At 37.1% G+C, this 24,068-nt stretch overlaps 1 protein-coding gene across 25 annotated transcripts in view; it reads left to right on the top strand.

Moving 5' to 3' along the window:
* Nucleotides 1–24,068, top strand: part of LOC139150367 (nesprin-1-like) — a 209,196-nt gene that overhangs the window by 59,912 nt on the left and 125,216 nt on the right. For all 25 annotated transcript variants that reach the window (XM_070722691.1, XM_070722693.1, XM_070722704.1 and 22 more), the window contains 26 exons: nt 312–452; nt 782–1,099; nt 1,217–1,543; nt 2,203–2,511; nt 2,987–3,307; nt 4,237–4,878; nt 5,431–5,751; nt 6,667–7,002; nt 7,444–7,587; nt 8,094–8,267; nt 8,674–8,838; nt 9,346–9,501; nt 9,945–10,271; nt 10,679–10,834; nt 11,538–11,702; nt 12,181–12,507; nt 12,813–13,133; nt 13,480–13,806; nt 14,211–14,366; nt 15,132–15,296; nt 15,884–16,216; nt 17,691–17,846; nt 18,186–18,350; nt 19,930–20,256; nt 20,628–20,783; nt 23,724–23,888. In XM_070722691.1, the coding sequence (XP_070578792.1) occupies nt 312–452; nt 782–1,099; nt 1,217–1,543; nt 2,203–2,511; nt 2,987–3,307; nt 4,237–4,878; nt 5,431–5,751; nt 6,667–7,002; nt 7,444–7,587; nt 8,094–8,267; nt 8,674–8,838; nt 9,346–9,501; nt 9,945–10,271; nt 10,679–10,834; nt 11,538–11,702; nt 12,181–12,507; nt 12,813–13,133; nt 13,480–13,806; nt 14,211–14,366; nt 15,132–15,296; nt 15,884–16,216; nt 17,691–17,846; nt 18,186–18,350; nt 19,930–20,256; nt 20,628–20,783; nt 23,724–23,888 (6,600 nt within the window). The remainder of the gene's footprint in view (nt 1–311; nt 453–781; nt 1,100–1,216; nt 1,544–2,202; nt 2,512–2,986; nt 3,308–4,236; nt 4,879–5,430; nt 5,752–6,666; nt 7,003–7,443; nt 7,588–8,093; nt 8,268–8,673; nt 8,839–9,345; nt 9,502–9,944; nt 10,272–10,678; nt 10,835–11,537; nt 11,703–12,180; nt 12,508–12,812; nt 13,134–13,479; nt 13,807–14,210; nt 14,367–15,131; nt 15,297–15,883; nt 16,217–17,690; nt 17,847–18,185; nt 18,351–19,929; nt 20,257–20,627; nt 20,784–23,723; nt 23,889–24,068) is intronic.

Here is a 24,068-nt window from a genome sequence, read left to right as displayed (position 1 = left end):
TGCTTGTTAAAAGACGAGTGTTAACATCATGATGATATCGATAATGGTACTTACATCGAAGAAAATGCTGTGAAACAAATGTTTTGAATGTAGGACAACTAAGTGTAATTTGAGACACCAAAATGTGGATTGATTTCCCTTTGTGTATTAGTAGAATAAAGGTGACTTTTAGACCGACTGGATCAAACTAAATTCTCTTCTGATATATTGCTGAAGTGATGAAACATACTAGGTACACTGGACAATCATTAAGCACTGTATTAGTGAAAAGCTGACAAGATAACTAAATAATGGTGAAATTCCATTCACAGGGTTCTCTTTCTGTCTGGGAAGACTACGAGAAGCAGAAAGGAGCTGTTCTGGAATTCTTGGACAAAGCAGAGCAGGAAGTTGAAAGGAAGTCTCAAGCAACTGGTCTTGAAAGTCTCAGACCAGAGCTGGCAATTAAGGAGGTATGAAATTCATGCTGTCATCCAGATACCATGGTAACTCATTGTATTCTGTTGTCATGGTGACTATCATTTTGTTGTCGGGATGACTTTTATGTAGTGTTATTGTAAAACTTATTGGACAAATAAGAAATGAAATTTTGAATCTTAAGTTTTCAGTTCACCTGTAGGTACATTAAAAACAAAAGTTCTTTTAGTCTGGATGTTGAGAAAGAACAAAATGCTAAAGCTGTGTTGTTCTTGTAAGCAATATAGACAGCAGTCACTTTAATAGATATTCATACGAGAAACTATAAACAATTTATTCATGGAATAATGTATTGTTGTTCTAGGGTCTTCACAACAAGCAGCTGTCCCTATCCCAGACAATGGGAGAAGTGAAAGCCATCAATGCCAAACTACAAGACATCGCACCAGAGGATAAAATTGCAACCCTTCATGATGAAATGTTGGATATGGAGAAACGTTACAAACACCTCAACGCAAACTTGGCAGAGCAGGTTGCTACCCTCAGAAAGAAAGAAGCTGATTGGTTGGCATACTATGAAAGACTTGGCAAGTTTGCTGATTGGTTGAATAACATGGAGAAGAAGTTTGATGCGGTCACTCAAGCTGAGGGGACCCCAGAAGAACATTTCAATAAAGCAAAGGTGATCAAAATAAATATTTTACAGCCAAATATTTAATTTCGTATCATTTGTGATTTCTTATGATATTGCAAGTGCACAGATGCTTGAAGAATAACAATTCAACTTGTGATATTTCAGGTAATGTTCTCTGAAATTTACGACAAGTATGAAGATCTTGAAAACCTTGAGAAAGATGGAAAAGATCTTGCCAACGGCTTTAAGACGAAGGAGACGTCTGCGCTAAAGAGAGATCTCTCTGACCTGAGAAGCAGATGGGAGGATTTGTGTTCCAAAGCCAAGGCTCAGAGTACACAACTAGCTGATAATGTTACTCACTGGCAGCTCTATCAGTCCTCAATGCAGCAACTGTTGCCATGGCTGGAGAGGATGGAAGCCAAGGTTGCTGAGGAGACCACAAACTGTGCATCACCAACTGAAGTTCAAGCACTTTCAGATGAGCATGATGTGAGTTTCTTATTGTAATAATTATAACAACAACAACAACAACAACAATAATAATAATAATAATTTGTATAGTTACATTACTTTGAAAACAAACTGACATATAGATAAATGTTTGGGAAATTGAGAGCAGAAAATTGTCGACTAGCAACCAGTCAATTCCACTCTCACATACTTAGTTCTTTGATGATTTCTCAGTTATTCTGAGTAGATGTTTCATAATAATAATATACATTAGGTTTTCAAGAAAGTATCCATTGAAGAAAAATAAATCCATTTTACATTTCTAATTTGTTTGTTGTAATTTGTTTTCTCACTCACTGTATATTGACTTTTACCATTCTCCCATTCACATTCATTGCACAAATTTTTCACAGTTAGCAGATTTTCAATCAGAATATGATTCACCTAAAGAAGTTTCACCGATACCTACAAAAAATGAATCACAGCTTATACAAGAATGATGTTTGATCAACAGATTTTTAAATATTCTTTCACGGGGTAACTGGAGATTGTTGATGATTTTAATTATTCCAACTGTGTGTTAGTGAAGTCAAAACACATCCATAACAACTTAATGGTAATGTGTAATTGTTCAACAACCTTATAATCTCTGTCTTGTGTATATTTACTTCATTGATTCTGTTTATTCTGTTAAACAGGCTGTGCGTAAAGACATTCAAGAAAATAGACAGTTGATGGCCACAATTGAGAATGAAGCAAGACAGGTCCCAGCTCAGCATGACATCACAGAAGAAGTCAACGCTGTCAAAGATAGGTGGCAGAACTTACTGACCAATGTGGACAATAAAGAAAGAACTCTACAAGACTTGCTTGCCCAGTGGACAAAACACAATGAAGACCTTGATAACTTTTTGAAGAATCTGGAGAAGATTGAGAAAATTGCCAAGAAAGAGGACCTTGACTCAGCCAGTACTCCTAAACTTGAATCACTTCTTGCCACTTTCAAAGTAAGAGAGAAAAGTTTGAAGAAACTTGAACTTCTAAATGTTGATTGAGATCAGAAACAATTGCGGTGTAGTCTTCACAGATGAAATTGTAACATTGGAGCCACAGTTTACAAACTAGGAATTTTCATTATTGGGAGTCGTTTGAATCAGAAAAGAATGAATGTGTGTCGTATAAAGAAGAATTATTTGTCTTCAAATCATACTTAGTCAGAAAAATAAAATTTACCCAAAGAATCTGCAGAAACTGAATCTTTTTCTTTACTTGTAGCTTCTGTGTAATATTCAGATAAACATTTATGTATACATGTAACAGTCTTTTAGAAAAATCCTGTAGAATACATCTTGGTGATAAAATTAAGGTGTGAATTTGAAAATGTCCTAATTTTGTACCTCAATGGTGTAGGCCTACATAAATACAGAGGTGACTGGTAATTGCTGATTGAAGTGTTTTCTGTCCACGCATCATATTTTACAGAAACTTCAACAAGAGCTGAAGGACATGAAACCCAGACTTGATGAACTTAACAAGAGCAAAGATGCACTGGGCAATCAGTGCAACTCCACTGGTGTTGAGAATTTGAAAAGAGGTGTCAAGAATGCCAAGATTAAACACAGCAAAGTCAACAAAGTGCTAGAGACTAAGATAACTCAGATCACCACACTATTGAACGTCAGGAGAGAGTTCCTGAGCAGACTGGAAATCTTTGGAGATCAATTGATGGATTTCCAGAGTAGACTTGAAGCTCTCAGTGATATTAGTACCAGTGATGTTCAGAATTCCTTGGAAGCCCACCAGGTTGGTATTGCCAACATCTTCACTGAATTTTAGGAATGAAAGATATAATTTGCATCACTTTCCTCCTCAGGACTAAATACGTACAAAATTTTACCATTCCTATCAAAGTTAGTCCACATGTTAATAAGTATGTATGTGTATATGGGCACCATTAAGAATGTTGACATTTTTCCCCTCTTTGAATAACAATGTGTATTTTTTGACAGTGTTGAAAACGTTTACCAAATTTTGTCCCATTCCATGTGAATGCAACTTTTTGACTTCAACTGATGATTTACTGTTATGTACTAGTGTCTTCCTTCGGGACAAACTAATCAGTTTCAAACCTAGACCATGAGATTTAACCTGATTGTCTTCAATGCTGTGGATAGACCATAGGGGATTCGATCTCCGATGATGACGATGATGATTATGATTAAATATTTAAAAATGAAGAAAAAGAAAAATATATTTATACTCAGTAAATTTGTTGTCGTTGTCATTGTTGTTGTTGATAGTATTTGCAGAAAAGAACAAAGTATGCGCTGCAAATTCAATACAGCCAAACTATACACATGCACTGCAAAATTCGATACAGCCTTTATACTATACTATATACACATGTGCTCCAAATTCAGTACAGCCTAACTTTAGGCTGTATTGGATTTGGAGCGCATGTGTATAGCATGGAGGTAGCTTACCTCCATGTGTACAGTGAGGCTGTATTGAATTTTGCAGCACATAATTTGTCCTGTTCTGCAAATACTATCAACTACAACAACAACAATAACAACAACAACAACAACAACTTTACTGAGTCCAAATATATTTTTATTTTTCTTCATTTTTAAATATTTAATTATCATCATCATCGGAGATTGAATCCCCTATGGATAGACCTGTCCACAGGAAAGGTGAATAAAGACTTGACTTTCCGTTTTGAATTCTAGATTCTGAAATCAGATGTTGGTGACCAGAAAGCCATTGCTAGCAGAATTGGCAAGGAAGTTAAAGATCTTTCTGAGGACATGGCACCAGAAGAGGGTCAGCTCCTTGAACAAAAGAATATGGAACTACAGAAGAGCTACAGCCATATTGCAGACACCGTAGACAAAAGGGAACAATTGCTGAAACAATGGCTTGAGTTTCAGAAAGACAGAGAGGAAATGGACAGTAAGTTACAGACAATTCAGGCACAGCTTGAGTCAGATGACCTGAAGGAAGATGAAATCGAGCAGTTGAAAACGGACTTAATTTCAGTGAAAGCTGTTCTGAACACACTTGGAGGACAGTGCAGTGATATGGACAAACAGGTCCAGCAACTTCAGCTGAATCCTAAGGATGAGAAGACGCAGGCTAGAGTGTTCTTTAAAGTAGAGCTCTCCAGTCTGCTGACTCACTACGAAACACTGATGGTGCTCCTGCAACAGAAACAAGACAAGTGTGAGGAGAAAGCCAGCATGTGGAAAACCTACCAAGACAGGAAGAATAGGTTCCTCAAGTGGGAAAAGGAAGTTGAAGCTAAGGCTGAGGCACTGACCTCATCCGGAATTACACCAGATGCACTGAAGGCACAGCTGAAAGAGTTAGAGGTGAGTGATGTGTAGTGAGGCTAGGCACGGTATGTTTATGTGTATATGTGTTGAAAGTGTCTATGTATGTCTTTATGTATGAATCTTAGTGTGTGTTCATGTGCATTCTTTGATTAGTGTGAGTGGTGGGTTGCAAAGTTTTTACACAGCACAGCATTGCTTTTATGCAGTCAGTCACAATAAGGATTTTTCAATTGTGTGGAAATTTCACATGAAATGATGCCCACTAGTACCCACCATGGTGTGGAGTGTGAAAATCAACAACAAAGTGAAGCCAGCTATCTTGGTCAGCCTAACAAAGTAACCTAATAGTGTGACAAACAAAATAACTGATGAAACACAAATTAATGATTTTTTGTGTGCTTAACAATGCATGATGTTGAACTTGACTATCTTTTGTGATTTTTAATCCTTGATCTAACTTGACTTCCTCTGTATTAAATACTGACTAAATTGTTATCCCTTGCTCTATCTCCTCTCTCTTCCTCTTCCGTTGATGGTTAATGGTTATTATTTGGTGATGGTTTGTCAAAAAAAACATAAAAACTATAGAAGCTACAGGTGGAGGTTGCAGCACATCAGCATGAGGTTGCCCAGGTGAAGGAGAAAGCTCAACAACTGATGGTGACTGACCCACAGAACACTGACCTCTTACAAAGTGACATAGAGACCATTGACCGCGAGTGGCAGAAGGTCCAAGACCTTGTCCATCAGCAAATTAAACAGTGCAAAGCTATGCTGATGCTTTGGATAGAGTATAATGACCAGCAGGCTAATATTGGTAGAATTCTGAAAAGTGCTGAGGCAGTTGCCGATGAGCCACTGACCAGCTCAAACCAGGAGGATGTCCGCAGACAGATGACCAGACATGAGGTTGGTTCACATTCACTATCACACAAGTGCTGCAAACAATTTGGACGCTTCATTGCCATTTTAAAACAAAATATTAAGAATTGTTGCCATGACAAGAAATCTATTGGCAATGACCAAAGCAAGATCCTTAGGGTAAACCATGTGGCTCAGTGTCAAGGTGAAGACATATTGGTAACTGGTTCTCAGCATGTTGTTTATGAATACTAACAAGTCTTAACTTTGACACTTGACCTCTGGGTCAATAGAGGACAGTTCTGGTCAAAAATGTTTTTTACCAATTTGCCAAACTCCAAGTCAATATGTCACTCACAACTATCTGCCTGATGAAAACATTTTTTTGATTTTCACCAGGTGAAGCCATGTGACTTGTTGCTCTATGGTCCAGATATTTATGTCTGACCAGAGATCTTTATGAAAAGGAAATGTCAATGTTTTCCAATTTATAATGTCAAAATATTCTGAAAAATAGATTTGGTATAAAGACATTTATCTGATATCTGTTGTCACTGACTTTCTAAGGCTATTGTCACACATGTCGGTTGCAAATATGAAACATTGTTTTTGTTTGTGACGCATTTTACTCCTACATGTGCAATATTATACAAATGAAGGAGATGAGTCATGTTAGAAGTAAGGTGGTCTGGTATGCAATATATATTATGTTTTGGTCCAATGAATTATGATACCTTGTAAAATGAATTAAGTATTGACTGATTACTCGGCTGGTAATGACTACTTAGTATGGATAAAAAAAGGCCAGTTGTTTTAGAGAGAAAAAGGGACTATTTGGTGGAACCCCAGATGATCTCAATTTTCTTATTCATGTTTTATGTCTTTGAGGAAAAATATAATTAAAGGTGTGAATTATGAAAATTATCTTGATTCATCAGAGATATATTTGACTCTTCACTGTAGATTGCTGAAGCTGAGTTGGCCAGTGCCAAAGACCAACTTGAGACCCTACATGAGACAGGAAAGCAACTTGCAGCTGAAATTGAAGCCACCAGGGGAGCAAAACTCACTGACATTGAAGATGACCTTGATAGGACAAAATTGAGGCATGCTGTGGTCGCTGAGAAACTGGACGCCAGAAAGGAGAGCTTGGCTGACCAGTTGTCAGCACTGGACAGCCTTACAGCATCCAGGGATTCACTGACCAGTTGGCTTCACAGTTCTCAGTCTGATCTGAGTGTCGCACCAAGTCAGTTTGCTGACAGCTCTGCTGTTCAAGATAGACTTGGTAACTTTCATGTAAGTGGACAGACAGATTTGATCAGATATGGTTCTTCACTACAATGTTCCCAAACCCACTCATAGCACTAGAAATTACCCATAATTCCTTCTGTTTTGTACCATTGCAGGTTACTTCTTGAACTTAATTTTAATGTCAAAAATTGAAAATCAAAAATTGAAATACAAAGATAAGCAATTTGTGAAATCTTGAAAAAAAATTGTTGAAAATGTGTGAAAATTGCTACTAAATCAATTAGGTGCTCCATAGATAAGTCTGGATCTTTTTTCTGTCATTAGCCAGATTTAATACAATAAGTAGCCATATATACTTTTAATTTGGCTTCATAGACTACTGGCTTTGGTCACAATTCATGTACGAAACTGTCATGACTCAATAGCAAATTAGCATCACATAGTGTGGCCAGTTTCTGACTCGTACATTTTGTTTCCAATGTACAGGCCCAGCTTTCTGAGAAAGAAGCAGAGCTTGAAGCCATGAAGTCAAAACTGGCAGAGCTGAAGAGACTGAATCCCGATGCTGATTACCCTGAACTTGAAACAGCTGTTGCACAGCTGGAAAGGGAATTAGAAAACGCCAAACAGGTAAGGTCACTGAGGGTTTTGATGTTATCATAAAACCAGGGTGTTGAATGTTATAATTATAATTGATACTCTTATTGTCACATGATATATTGTATTGTATTGTATTTTATTTTATTGAGTATTGCAATCTTCTAAATTTGCAGTTGACATTTAGTAAACTACTTTTATGCTCGTTTAAAGGTTTCTCATACGGTTACACTTGAACTCGCTATAGTAAAATCACATTTGTTAGGGTCATGGACTTGACTAGTTCAAATAGAACTATTTCCATGACCTCACCAGAAATACTTTTTGAGTTTACTCCTTTGCTATGTACGATGTTCGTGATTTTCTGGAGAAATAAATTACAATTACAATTACAATATAGGTCATAAGGTCAATCATGCCAAATGCAATTTGATGAGAGCCTGAAATTAGCATAGAAAGTATGTAATTGAAATTATTTTTAATGAATGATTATGCTACAAAAAACAGCAAATTGTGTCATGTATGTTGTCACATTTCAGCTTGCCAGAAACCAAGAGATGGGTCTTCAAGAACTGATGCATCAAAAGACAGAGCTGTCTGATGTAGTGGAAGGCTTGAAGGGTTGGCTGGAGAGAACTGATGACAGGCTTAGTGGCTGTGAGGACAACACCAAACCAGATGGTAAAATAGTCAAACAACTCAAAGAATGCAGGGTACGTTGATTTCATTAGAAATATGGAAAGTGATAATGTGTGACATTCTATTTGTGGCCACTTGTTTATTGTATATCACGTAAGCTTCATTGGTCAGTGGCTATGATGTATATTATTTATCAAGCCATACAGAGGGAGGTTGTGAGGTTATTTTACAATAAATATACCTATGAAGAACTGGTGCTATGGTAAACTTGAATCTCTGGCAAGGAATTTTTCAGAACTTGCTCAACAGTCCCAAGGTCAAACCTTTCTACAAAAGAAAAGCTTAGCTGTGAATGCTGGAACAGTGATTAGGTAGTCTGGACCCAGGGACACTGCAATGTCAATGTGGGTCTGTATTGTTCAGGTACACGCTTTGACAATGCTGACTGCTGAAGTTTTTGTTTTCTTTGTGCAATCATAGAAAACAATAGATGATATAAAAGCTCACCAACCTAATGTTGATGGAATTCAGACAAAGTTACGGACAATGTCCGGCAAATATCCCGCTTCTGATCTTATTAAGCTCCAAGAGGAAATTGCAGCTGTTGCTAGGAAACACGATGAACTGAAGAATAGAAGTTTGAAGGTCAGTAAACTCTTAGGAGGTAAACTACATAATTGTGTAATATGGCAGCATGCAGAGAGAGAGAGCTACATGTAGAATACGATGCTACTTTAGACATTTTTGAAACAAAATAATTGTATCTGTTTAGCACCCAATGGCAAATCTGAAAGTATGTGTCAAGCATGTTGCACTTTACCATTGATATTTTTAAAATCTCATCAAGATTTCCTGCGTGTTCAACAACTTCACACAGTTGTGACTGTTGCCATGGTTTGAAACAAAACTATTGTGCATCTACTTTTGAATATAGGGCTATTCTATTGACAACAGCCTAGGTTGGGCAACAAAACATTGTGTGCTGTTTCATGTCGTACAGTATATTCCATATTATGAAAATGTGCAGACTACAGTTTATAAATGGTAAATCTAGCTTGCTTTAATGGTCTCTCATTCTCTTGTCATATGTGATACATTTTGTTTCGCCGTGGTATTCTATTAATTGTTGTAGTTCTATATTGGCTGTCACAGATCCAGGAATCATTAGAGACAACCCTACAACAGAGATATGAAGATGCAACTCAAGACTATTCCCAATGGATCAAAGCAGCCAAGTCCTCATTGAAGAGTTGTGCTGACACTGCCGGGGACAGAGCATTCATTGAAACCAAACTCGACAAATTGAATGTAAGCCAAAATTTCTGTCATCTACTTTCTGTCTTTGTACAACATAATGTGAATCCTTCTCAGCATACATCAAGTATGAAGATGTTACTGTGCCAGTGAAAATATTAATGCGTAACCAAAGAATGGTGAAGATAAAAGTGTCCATGTAACATCCTTGACAGGTCAAATTATCCAGAAATATTAAAATAATGTGAAACAGAACCAATCAGGTTGCATTTGAGAATGGCAGGTTTGATCAGCAGAAATATGAAGACTACAGCACATTTAGGATAGTTGTATGATAGCTGCTACCTGAACCTGTGGTACTAACTTTACTTTGAATATCATTCTGGCCACCAGTTTATTTCAATGTAAGAATGAGTAAGTTCAATTTCACCATATCAAGCAAACCAGATGGTCGTCTTTTTGCTGTGAATTCTGACTGATACTCTGTTGGTTTTCAGGAACTGGACGACAACATAGAAGAAGGGAGAGCAAAACTCGCCAACCTCAATTCTAAAGGTGAACATCTGTGGCCAACACTACCAGACCACAAACAGGACACCATCAAACATGAACTAGCCGTTGCCAACGAAGAGTTCAACACTTTGACCTCTGACCTTCTGACCTGGCTTGATAAGCTTGAGGAGTGTGCAGATCTGTGTCAACAATTTGAAGAGGCCTTTGCAAAGCTTTCTAATTGGTTGAAAGCCACAGAAGAAAAGGTCAAGAGTCAGGCCGGACCGAAAAGGGACCTTGGACAGAAAGAAGACCAACTTGAAGAATTCAAGGTTAGCATCAATATTCATACATTGTAGTTGTAGTTGTAGACATTACTTGTGAATGGCTGATGATTTGTGAATGGACTCCATAAAAGAAAAGATTTGATTGGTCAAATAAAAGTATACATTAACAGCCATGTTGTTTCAAACAATGAGCATTGATTGATGGCTGGAATACATTAGTATTGTGTACATAACCATGGTTTCATACTTTTTTGATATTTAAAGTTTTTTATTGCAGTCACGAAATATATATTCATCGGTATATCTTATCCTGGGAGAGAAAAAGATTTCCAGTTCAAAGTTCTGTTACAGAGTAACTCAGCTAAGAATCTGTAGAATCTTCATGGTTTGCAATGCAAAACTGATTTTTTCCCATGAGACTTTTGAAGATGCAATTGAAAATTTATTTTCAGAATGTGGACGATGACGTAGAAAAACAGTCAGAGCTGGTGGAGCTTGTAAAAGAGGGTGCTGATAGCTTGGCGGATATAAGCTCTTCCAATGCCAAGGTTGTGAGTCAAGTTGCACAAGTGACCAACACATACAATATCCTGGCCAACCGAGTCAAGGTATGTGAAATGAAGGACCTTTCTGATTGTCACACTGTCCAGAGTGCAGACATTTCTGATTTTTAACACTGTCCAGAGTGCAGATATTTCTGATTTTTAACACTGTCCAGAGTGCAGATATTTCTGATTTTTAACACTGTCCAGAGTGCAGACATTTCTGATTTTTAACACTGTCCAGAGTGCAGATATTTCTGATTTTTAACACTGTCCAGAGTGCAGACATTTCTGATTTTTAACACTGTCCAGAGTGCAGATATTTCTGGTTGTCACACTGTCCAGAGTGCAGACTTTGTCAGGAGAGTATGTTGCAGATGAGATTGTATGAAGGAAACATTCTCTTTCAGCAGAAATAGAAATTCATACTACCGGTATGTCAGGTTGTCTGTACAGATGTGAAAGAGAGAGTGTGTTACTTTTTTACAGGATAGTTGACCTGTAGTGATGTTGTTGTATGGTGTCAAGATATTGCAAGAATACAACCTTTTGCTTAACCATAATTGTTGAAAAATTCTAACCGTGCAGTTCTCTTGAAAAAAGACTGATATAAAAATAATCAGTGAATATGGAATTCCAAAATATTACCCTCTGCTCTTGGTGTCATGTACATTGAATGCTGTGCCCGTTGTAAAATAGCGACAACATGCATTAACCCTACTGTCAACAGACTCAAAGGATAACACTATATTTTTATGTGTATCTATAGGAAATTGTGAAACAAGCAGACCAGAATGTGAAAGACCATCAGGAATATTTAGAAAGTTCAGTTGACTTTACTGGTTGGATACAAGACTTGAAAGAAGAGTACGCCAGCTGTGCTGAACCAACTGGTGACAGACAAGCTTGCCAAGCCAAGCTAGACAAACTCAAGGTAGAATGTCCTATATGCTATCAGAGATACAGGAAAATAGAAATATCATACTTCCTTCAATTGAATGTCCTATATGCTATCAGAGATACAGGATAATAGAAATATCATCAATTGAATGTCCTATATGCTATCAGAGATACAGGAAAATAGAAATCTCATACTCCCTTCAATTGAAATGTAAAGTCAATCTCTTTTTTGTATTCAAAATGAGCTTTACTTCGTTTCAAAGAGAGATTTTCTACATGACTATGGTGGTTAGTACTAAATGTCCGAAACTTTTTAAAAACAGACATTTTATTCTTTGATAATGTTTACACTGTAAAAATCAAAGATTTCATTCTAAAATATAACTGAAGTTGGTCTTTTGTATGTAGAGAAGTTTATCAGTATTCTCACAGGTTTGCCACACATAATTGAAAGTCAGTTGCAAGATATTTGTGAGTGTGTTTAAAAGTTCAATGCTGCATCTCTATTTCAGGAGCTGCTGGGCCTGAAAGATGAGGGACAATCCAAACTAAATGACATCGTCAGTAAGGTTCACAAAGTCCTGCCGCATACGTCTCAAGACGGCAGAGACATCATCAAAGACGATCTGAAGACCATGAAAGAAGAGTGGGAGAGTTTGATGTCCAGTATGCATGAATCAAAAGGAAGACTAGAAGCCAGCTTACAGCAGTGGGGTACCTATGAAGACAGCTACAGACAGATCTGTGAGTGGCTTGATGACATGGACAAGCGACTGAACAGTGATAAGGACTTGAAAGATGACCTTCACGGGAAGAAACTACAGCTTGAAAAACTGAAGGTAAAGGTTTAGGTTTGATGGGAATTCATTTCAAAACTCACGTTTGCAGACTGAGAATCCATGAAACAGCCACAAAAAAGGATCAACTTGTCAACAACATCTCATATATTTTGCTAACTTGTTACTGGATATAAGTCGCATGATGATAATACATGTAGTGTAATTTGATGATAAACCACCCATACAGTTGACACAGATTTCATACGTTTTATTACTGGATGGATGGAAGACGATACTTTGAAAGGACGTTGCTACATTTAACTTTAAGAACTAATACATAATCTATCCTTACATATCAATTTCAGTCCCTGCATCAGGACATTGTAGCTGACAAGCCAGTCATAGACACATTCATATCCAAAGCCCAGGAAATCTTGCAGAGTGGGCCAGGAGATGCTGCAATAGGTCGACAGGCATCCCAAGTTGAAAATCGATACCAGAATATGGCCACTAAAACCAAGGAAAGACTCAAGCTACAAGAGCAATATGTACAAGAGCATGATGTGTACAACTCTGCATTACAAGACTTTACTGAGTATTTGAAACTAACAAAAGACAGATTTAGCAGCTGTGCCGGGCTATCTGGTGATAAGATTGTCATGGAAACCAAACTGCTGAAAGTACAGGTATAGTAGCTATCACTGCAGTGCATTTTATTTGTGTTGTTTTACAGGAGGATGAAGTTGTCAGATACATCAAAGGAAGACTGCTAAATGAATAAATTAAAAACTGCAAGCTTCTTTAAATATTGTCAATTTCACTTCAAAATAAGGAAAACAAGGCATGTACTAATTTTAATTTCTCTTTTCCTATACAAGAACAAAGCCATATTTTTACTGTGAATTCACATCAATAAGAAAAATATGAGACCTTCAAAAACAAAAGTTGAGATAACAGAGAAATTGTATGTTTTTTATTTTTACTCTTTTAATAGACTTCTGATATATTTGTTCCCATTCTTGTGCTTCACAGGAGTTGTTATCAAAGCGCCACCAGGGTCAGAGCAAACTTAACAACCTGACTGAATGTGCCAGTGATGTCATGCCACACACTGCACCAGGAGGTCAAGATCAGATCAGAAATGAGATTGACTCTCTGCAGAAAGAATGGGCTGACCTGATAGCTCAGATGCAAGAGACTAGAGGCAACCTGGACTCTTCTCTTGAACGATGGAATTCCTTTGAAGACAGGTATGATCAGCTTGCTAAATGGGTCCGAGAGGTGGAAGAGACTTTGAGGTCTGCCTCAGAGCTGCAACCAGGCCTTGGTGAGAAAAAGTCTCAGTTAGAAAGATACAAGGTAAGTTCTGATTTCAACTACCGGTATCTCAAGTGACATTCATTCTTCTGTGATGCATTGACAGTATTATCATTCTTCAATGACATTTTGAAGTCAGGATGGTTGCAGTTTGATACTTCAACAGTTTTTTCCGACGGTTGATCTTCATCATTTGAAACTTTGTCGCCACACATAGAGTTGAGTTAATAATCATAGTCATACCCATGTCCATTTTCTGATTTGCAAAAAGAAAGTTGACTTACGTGAACTTCAAAAATGTTGATGAATTTCTTTTGTCCTTGATATACAGATAGCACCACCTGTGTCTTAGGATTTCATATAATGAAAATATGTGTGCAGTGTTGCTGTTTTTAAAGAGAAATATTTTCTTTAACGCTTCCTTTTTCTATGACACACCTTTTCAGGCCTTGGACCAGGACATCAGAAACCATGAACCAAAACTTGAGAGTATTAGCCAGGAAGCACAGCAGATAGTGCAAGCCAATGCCTCTGACATTGCTGTGGGTTCCCAAGCATCTCATCTTCTCTCCAGATATGAAGGACTCCAAATCAACTCACAGGTCAGTGAAGTGGACACTCCTCAATATCTTGCAGAGACTTTGGGAAAATGTGTGTTTGTTTGTGGTGAAGGAGAAAATTACTTTTCCTGATAGTTAAGAGATTTTGTTGTTCAGTTATGACACATGGATGTACAAGCGATTGTGTTGCTTTTACAATTTTACAAGAAGTAAACATCACCGGATACAAACAAGATATTTTCTTGTCACTAGTGTGTGTAGAAAGAGCTAAGTCATCAAACATTAATCTCTGTACTCTATTAAAAACAACAGCACATCGAAATGTTGAAATCATTTTAACATTTTCAAATGGGTAACATATCAAAGTAGTTAACAAAACTTTTAAAACTCAAATTTAGTATTGTTGCATGAGACATTTCTGTAAATAAGGGCTCAGACTCTCAAGTAATCAAAATAGCGGAAAGGTGTATTTGAAACAGGCAACAGTTTGGACTTAAAGGTATACAGTCACCTGTAATCTAAATATGCCCACATATGGTCAAAGGGGCGTTCCTTTGTATTCAAAATGCCCGTGTGAGGGCGCTGTTTTTAAAAAGCGGCCACCTGCTTAAAATCTGTGATTGGTTAGATTTCCTCTTTCCGTGGTAACTGTGGCAAAATTAGAACAGGTGACTGTATACCTTTAATTGTAACGCCAAGCAAATTTGAAATATACTACCCCTGTATTGCTGTGAAACCTACCAACTCTAAACCAGTCAATGCTCACCAAAATAAAATTAATTCAACAAATCCTTGTTATTTTCACAGGATGCATTGAAGAGAATAGACAGTCACATCGCTGATCATCAACAATTCATTGACGCTGTCAATGAGTTCAATAAGTGGCTAGACAATGCTGAACAGACGTTGCAGAGTTGCTCCACTGTGTCAGGTGACAGAGCTGATCTGGAAAAGAAAATAGAGACTATTAAGGTAAGATAACCAGACATGCCTTGCTGAAATAAATAAGGAAAACAGAGACAGCTTTTATTTAACATTGATGATGCTAAATTTCTCCATTTTTCTGTTGTAAAATGGAGACTCTATTACATATGTTCACCTATTGTGATGTAACCAGTTACAGGGCACTGTTTTTTTAAAATGTATATCAAGATGTAAGTTTCTCTGAAAAGCATATGAAAATACTACGTTGAGTGCACTTTTGTGGTTGTAATAAAGGAAAAAGATGTTGTCATTCACTCCAGCAAAGGGTGAAATATACGATGTTTTCAATTGGGTTCGAACTCACAACATATGGCAGCCAGTCACCTAGCAGAGAAGCAACAGAGAGAACCACTTGGCCAAATCCCCATTCTCAAAAAGAGTGGTTCAAAGATTCTCTTACTTTACACTTTTCCTAGAGAATTCATGATTTCAAAAATCCTGTATCCTGTATCCAAGTGAAATTTAATAATAAAAAGAATAAAAAATTCGTAAGAAATGAATCCGCAAATTCACTCTTAGTATGGTATTGAATAAAACCTAGCCCAACTAGTGTTTTGATTTTTCTTGTACAACAGGAACTTCAATCCAGCCGACCTCAGGGACAGGTACTACTCAACCAGACAGTGGACACTGTCCACAAGATACTTCCACACACAGCACCAGCAGGAAGGGATCATGCCAAGCAGCAACTACAGGAAGCCAAGGAAAAATGGGAGAAATTCCTAAGTGACCTGAGTGAGGCCAAAGGAAACTTGGAAACATCGTTGGTTCAGTGGAACAGCTATGAGGACAATTATGAACAGATTTTGAAGTGGCTGGCAGAAACTGAAAATGAATTAACACCAGATGCCATCTCAAAACTTTACCCGGATCTTAATGGGAAGAAAGAACATCTGGAGAAGTATAAGGTTAGTGAAGATACTAGCAATGTAAAGTATTGGGATTTGAGTGATTTGCAGATGTTGATTCAAAAAGATTCTCATGTGTTGAAGTCAGTAAATTAATTGTAGACTTTCTTTTTTAAGTTGCACTTGAGATATAACTTGAAAATAGCATGAAATGAAAATAATGACCAGATCAGTTTGTGTACATTTATTATTGGACAGAAAAAAAATGTGATGCATCATTTTTGTATCCTGAATATGAGATTTCAAAAGTAAGAAACTCATTGAAGCTCACCTTTCATATTGAGGGCACAGTTTGGTTTTATCACAGATCAATACTGTGATATGTCCATGATCTCAAGGATTGAAAACTATTCAATGCATTTATGAGGCATGAGCTCCTTTTGTGAAGTTAAATTTGTGTAAATTTACTGCCAATTTCTCAAGTTCAGGTAATAAATTAATCTTCTCCCTTGTGAAATGGTTAGAACGTTTTCCATCACTTTGTAATGCAGTGGTCTTTCAGATGTAATTACCATCATAAATTTTAATAGACTGAGACCATCATAAACCATAATGGACTAAGTTTCCTTGACTTCACATGCAATTCAAATTTTGTTAGTTGTTACAGTAGCTTCAAGACGTTGAGTTTTATTCAAAAGAGGAGTAATAACATCATTGTTTTATAAATCCCAGAATCATTTCAAAAATCATTAATCTGAGTAATAAAGTTCATAAGGTCTGGAATATGCAGTAGAGTGTCATATTTAGTCCAAACTCCTCAAGTTTGAGAAGTCCTAGAAACTCTACTGATTCCACATTCATATATCCACCGTGAATGGGTTTCCAGTGGTACCATATGTAACAGCCAGGCTCTAGGACAAGGAATTGGGGATGATCAGGATAAAGCACATGTGACTCTACTATTATAGCATTGGTCTATCAAATATGATCCTATTGGTTTATGCTGAAAGATGCTCTGACATATATGACAGTTATTGCCGATGAAGTTATGTGTGACAATTGTTCAAACACAATAAATGTTTGAAGAAATTGAAAAACAAACAAAGTACTGTATTGTCATCCATCCGCACAACATGATCTATTGTGTGTCAAATAATAGAATTGTTGTTTAAATAGTTTAAGTATGTGAGGTTACCAAGGATGTCAAATCAAGGGCTTGAAATGTCGTGGAAAGAATTTCTCTCAGATAATTACCACTTTTTATAGTTTGTGTAAGAATTCTTAAAATACCTGACAGAGAAAAAAGATCTTTATTTGATGATAAGGAGACCAAAATATTTGAAGCCTTTTCACAAAAGGAGTGATGATTTATATCGATAATATCAATGTCGTTTGTTGTTTCTTTACTCTTCTGACAATGATTGACAGTGCAGGTATGTGAAATCAAAGATTTAAGGAGTTTTAAATGGTAATCCCAAAATGTTTCTAAATACTAATACATAGTCTAAATCATATCATTTCATTATTTGTTCAGGCAATTCAACAAGATATAGTTGCTCACCAAAGCATTGTCGATGCTGTCACGCAGAAAGCGCAAAACATTCTTGAGACAAACGTTGGAGAAATAAATGTCGCTCAACAGATATCTGACTTGTCCAGAAGGTATCAAACAGTGTCATTGACCGCCAAGGTAAGAAAATTGTTCCCCTCCTTGTGCTGTTACGGTCTTGGTTAATTTGCATGTGAATTGGTAATTTGCATAGCAGTGCCACCATTGGGAGGATAGAGAGAGAGTGAACTTTGGTCCTATTATTGATTACCTCAAATTGGATTTGAAAGCGCAGAAAAAAAAGTTGGTCAAGTGTTTGAGGGTGACCTTTGACATCATTTGTGTGAGTTAGCCATGGTGAGTTAAAAGTCTTTCCATCTACGGCAAGAAATGCCCAAGAAGAAAAAGCCCCTGAGGAAAAGGCTAGGATTTTTTAGGGCATTCACGAAATGTTGTTCATCTGCTGCGGCTGACTTGCAGGATGTGACGGCCGACACTGAGAAAAATGTACAGGAACACCTGGTATACGTTGAATCCAAGGAGGAGTTCTCCGACTGGCTGCAGAGTGCCAAACAGAAGCTTGCCAGCTGTTCAGAACCTACAGGCACCAGATCTACCAGTGAGGATAGCATCCGTAAGCTAGAGGCAAGTTAATGTTTTTTGTTATTGTGTCTCTTCTCCTGATACTAAAGATAGGAAAGCTCTTCCAAGATGAAATCTTTAGTTTTGTTCAGCAAATTTTACCATGATTACCTACCTGGCAAATTTCGATATCTGAAATCAATATCTGAAAATCAGAGTATGCAGTGTTCCGTTGGAAGCAGCTGACTGAAATCCAATAACTGCAGTCACCAAGTAATTAATGACCAAAAGCCAAATACCTCCCTTCACAACACTTACATAAAGTAAATAAATATCACAGCTGGGAGGAGCTATTCGCCCCATTTGCTGGGATCTTTCCAAGTTCTTTTCTGTGCAACCAGAACCACTTGTTGATATCCCCAGGCCTATCTGTGATTCGCAAGGTGAATTGATTTTAAACCTCCTGCTGAGAAAACTATGCGCAATACCAGTAACTTATTTATTCTAGGAATCAATATTGTCGTCAGCAGGGCATGTTTATAGCCATATTTATTTTCATCGTAGTTGAAATTTTTACTGGGTACTTATAAGTGCTGTGCCTAAGCTAGGAGCTAATCGTAAACCATAAAGCAAAGGAATTTCACTCTTGTTTGGTGGGGACACTGTGATTGTTTACCAGCATCGTGTTAGATGTGCGGTATTTTCATGTCATTTTAGATAGGCAAAACATAAACAGTACTAGTGACAACAAAACAAATCTTATTGCGCCCTCTTAGAAACAAGTAGCAATTAAATGTTAAAGACAGAATCCCAATGAAATTCAGGTCCTCATAGCTTGAAACCAGTGAGGATTTCTTTTATTGTGAGTGATATAAACATGAAAGAAATGTTGACATTACTCTGGGTCGGTTGCTTTTGATGAAGGGTTCTGTAAATACTCCCGTTCAGTTGAACCAAGCACTTGCAAAATTGACCGTGTAACAGTATTTATGGCCTATTGATTTTGACATAAATACTTTGGAAAGAGAGCAAATGGCAAGATCAACACTGTGGTTAACTGTGAGAAGGGACTTCTGTGTTAGATATGTGAGCCTGTGTAAGAAACCATGACTGTAATATATTGATGCATTCATTCATGATGTCAGTACAGTAATAAGCATATTGATAATTAGAACTTTTTGCCCTACAAGTTACTGTAGATGATGTTCATAATCATGGGATTGTTGATTTTTGTATATGCATGCAAGATTTGAATTAGATTAATATCATTTGGTAATAAAATAATAAAACATAGTTTTGATAAGAATTTCAAAAGTTTGTTTTACAATTGGTAGTAATTTTCACTTTCATGTTCTCTTCAATGTTTTTATCTGTTTTACAAAAAATGTTACGGAAAGCTGGCAAGTAGTGAGGAAATATCTTGTAAGCCTGACGTGTAAGAAGAGTTTTTTCTAGATGTAGCACAGCAAAACATTGCTCCTACAAGTAGTTGTCTGGCATTGAAAAGGTTAATGATATCATACAATAGTGTTTTTAGAGGGAGGGAGGTTGTTAGAGGAGATAAGACAGAATAGAACTCTTCATAACCTTTAAATGCCAAACAATGTATCAGTTGTGATTTTTGCTGTGTTTTTTTCAATAGGAGTTGATGACAGCCAAGCAGCATGGGCAAAGCAAACTGAACTCAGTACTGGAATCTGGTGAACAGGTACTATCAAGAACTGCTCCACAAGGCAGAGACATTATCAAAGTTGAAATGAAGGAATTAAAAGTGGAATGGGAAAAGCTGATGGCTGATATCGGAGAGAGCAAAGCCAAGCAGGAGACATCTTTGCAACAGTTGAACAAATTCCAGTATAGTTTTGAGCAGCTGTTGAAATGGCTGGCCGAAGTGGAAGATCAACTCAAGGCAGCTTTTGAACTTCAACCTGGACTGCCAGAGAAAAAGAATCACCTTGACAAATACAAGGTAAAGTTTGCATTTTAAAAAAAGTCTGGTTTCTGTATTTTGCAAGAACAGAACAAAGCCATTAATGCTATCATGATTCCATCCTCAAATCATTCACCATGTAGTCCACATCTTATCTCTGACTTAATGTCTTGAACCGGAGCAAAATCATTGTCTGAAAAGATGAATTACTGGCATCAAATAACCAGCTGCAATAGGAAATTGTTATGAAGAAATGAATGATATTATGATGTGGTTTAGGTAAAAACTGCAAGTTCATCTCAGTGACATTATCACCAGGTTAAATGGGAACGGCATTTTCAATAGTCTGAGTTAGTAATAACTACAGATTTTGGTGATGTGGAACATTTTACATTTTTTAACATTCACAGGTGCTGAAAGACAGCATAACAGCACATAAAAGTGCGTTGGATAACATCAATCAGAAGGCACAGGAAATTGTCCAATCAACATCAGGAGAAGTCAGCTTTGGTAGTGACGTAGCCAAGACATCTTCACAGTATGAATCTGTAGTCATCAAAACAGAGGTAAGAAATCAATTCTTTTATCAGTAACAACAATCAATATTCAGTAGAAAGTTTTGATTTGTAGTCTGAATTGTCGGAAACGAGTGTTAGTATGGCTCTGTAGTGTTGCAAATTACATTTACTGTCCCTTGCAATCACCACCTCTTCAAGTATAGTGGACATAACTGATTTTGTTCACAAGTGTCCTGCAGTAAATTCAATGGTTTCCATGGTGACAAAGTGTTATTGTTGACATGACAAGCCAACTCGACCCTGACTAAACAAATATACAAGATAAGCAAATGTTTACAAGATAACCAAAATTTGCAAATATTTTTTTACTATATTGCTACCTCTGATATTTGTTTCTCTCTCCTGTGTAAAATGTTATTTTTACGTAATTTTTGTGATTTCTGGAGGAAGAATGAACATTTCAGAATCTTTGACAGCAGTTATAAACAGTATGATCATATTTTCCATGTTGTGTGCCAGCCCAGAAATCCTGACCTTCAATCCAAAATCACATGTGATAAAAGTCTCAGCACATTGTCAAAGTCAGCCTTTCAGCACATTGTCAAAGTCAGCCCCATAAAGTTTAGGAGCCTTGATCTCATTCCATCTGCTTTTAAGTTTGCAAGTTTGCCAGGCCAATGTCATTCACATGATGATGTTTTACTATAAAATCCCAAGTCACACTGTGACTTTGTAATCAAACAATCTTGATTCCATGCTCATGTCAATATCAAATATTTGTCCTTTGTGGTCAGTTTGTTGACAGTCTGTTTCCATTCTCAGTCTCAGTTAAGTTTGCTCTGTTACACAACACTTCAGATGGCAATCTCACAAACCTGTTGATCTGCCGTACCAACCAATACTTAACCTGTTCACCCCCCACTTTCCTGTAAAGAGGTCCACTCTGACAGGTGGGTTTGGGCCGAACCATGGCGGTGAAAGGGTTAATGCTTTATTATCATCTAGTAGTTCTACGCATATAATTATTTGAATTATTTCTCATATAACTGTCATGATGGCTGTGTTTTTCACCATGAAGGATTGGTTGTTTTGGTCACGGTCTGTGTTTCAATAGAGATAAGAGCGGTATTTTGTCCTATTTTTATCCTTAAGGTGGTGTGAGGCTTCAGATATCCCTGAAAAATTTCTGAATTTCTGAAATATTGTGTTCATATGTTTACTTTTAGTCTTTTCTTTTTCCACTTAATGTCTTTGCACTTAGAGATTATGAAGTGTGACTATCAGTCAATAATTTGTTCTTATCAACAGAAAACTGTCTGATCTAAATAATATAAGTCAATTTGTTTTGTTGGAATAAATGATCTATGACAGGTTGTTTAAACTAAATAAGGAATTCAATATAATTTTCTGTATAATTGGAAAATGTCAGGTTTTTGGTCTACTTCAGGTAACCATTACTTGACTCTTTTGCCAGTCAGTGGATGTTTTTCTCAATTCTATCCAGTGATTGTGTTTATCCTGGCAATTGGACAACTTTGTGATATGTGGCATAGCACAGTGCCTGTGTGCAAGATACTATTGATTATCAATCAATCATATGAAATGCCTCCATGCACCTGAAATGCCCCCATGGGTCTGTCATGCCTCCGTCATGTCTCTGTACACTAGGTGAAATGGCAGTTATTGTCCTTTGTTGGTCACCATACCTGAATACAATTTTAGAACTCTTTGACAAACCACCGACTGCAATAAATTGCCAAACCGCAAAACCACAAACATAAAAAATTGTGTTTATAGTCATGACTGAGACAAAGTGGCATGACTGCTGTCTGTTTGATATAAGCCAAGATTAGGCTTTTCACGACATATGCAGTGTGTGATATTGTGAAGTTTAAGAAAAAGATGAAAAAAAACTGCAAAAAATTATGAGCATTGATGTACTCTCAATTGTATTCAGTATACTCTTACCACCTACTACATTGCCGAACTTTCCTGAAGTCAGACAATTTTGCCAATTTGTCAATTTGTCATGATTGAATAGAATGCTCAAATAAGAGCTTATTCTTTAGATTGTGAGCTCGTAGAATTTTTCATGGAAAACAATTTCTAAATACAAAACATGTTTTTATTCATAATGACAAAATGTTCTCATACAGCTTGTTTATTTTACCAATGAAATAAAAAACACAAATCTTTATGCCTACAGTGATTTGCTTCAAGTCTAGGGGAATTTATATCTGCAAATTATCAATATTTCACATGTACAAAGTGAGAATAGTTTGATATCAAGCCCCAGTACTTGGTGATACCTGACAAACAACTGTCCTTTGTTATTCATGATAACAACAAAATAATAGTATTGATCCCAAGTTATATACACCATCGTAACTCATGCAAGATTTACAGAAAAGGTGGCATATAGATGGAAAGGCTGACTTTGTGCAGTGCTGAATTATAGAAATGTTTTTGGTTGATTCGTCCATGCTAGAGGGAATTGCTGAAAGTTGGACAATAAAACTTTACAGGTGTGTGTTTTAGAGGAGGGGGATATTTGAATATGGTAATCGTGAATACTTTTCGTATGCTCTGGTATGCTCTGGTTGTCACGTTGTACAATGGCGTAACTTATATTGGAACTAGTAATCTTGAAGCACATGGTTTAATCCCACAGTCTGTGTCACTGACCTCTAGTAGATCCGTGGTAGATCATTGGCAGACATGGTCTTGGCCACTAACTGAGAATGTGAGGTCAAATCTAATCTGTGAGTTGGGAAACACCGACAGCTGTCTTGAAGTGAATAGGGTGCATGGAAGTACCTGTCTTGCAATGGTAGAATGGTGATATATACATGCCTGCAGTATCTACAAATTCTGTGAAGTTTGGATCACCGGTTGAGGTCATAGAATTGCTTTTATAGGAGTATAAGACAGCAGGATCAACTATGCGGGATGTTGGTTGTGTTATGGATTCTCTACCTTGCCTTCCAGGATGTACTGAGGAGACTCGAACAGAATGTTGTCGAGCACAAGCGCTACCGCGAATTTGTGACGGAAGCAGAGAAGTGGTTGCAAGCTGCCAAACAGAAGTTAGATGCCAGTAACGACACAACTGGTGACAAGAATGTACTGGAGAGCAGACTTGCTACAGTCAAGGTGAGTGTTAATGACATGTGTACAGGTAGATACAGGTCTTTACCTCCTTAAAATGGTTCAGTCCACTCAGAGGGAAAAAGCACCTGAAATTCCTACCATATAATCCAAGGCAAATGTTGGAAATTTTTAGTGAAAATCTCAGTTCACAGGTTTATTTATATAGTTTCAGTGCCCACTATG

The sequence above is a fragment of the Ptychodera flava genome, chromosome 14 (genome assembly GCF_041260155.1).
Source record: "Ptychodera flava strain L36383 chromosome 14, AS_Pfla_20210202, whole genome shotgun sequence".
NCBI lineage: Eukaryota > Metazoa > Hemichordata > Enteropneusta > Ptychoderidae > Ptychodera > Ptychodera flava.
The sequence above is the reverse complement of the archived record's forward strand: the minus strand, read 5'-3'. Positions and strand labels throughout refer to the sequence as shown.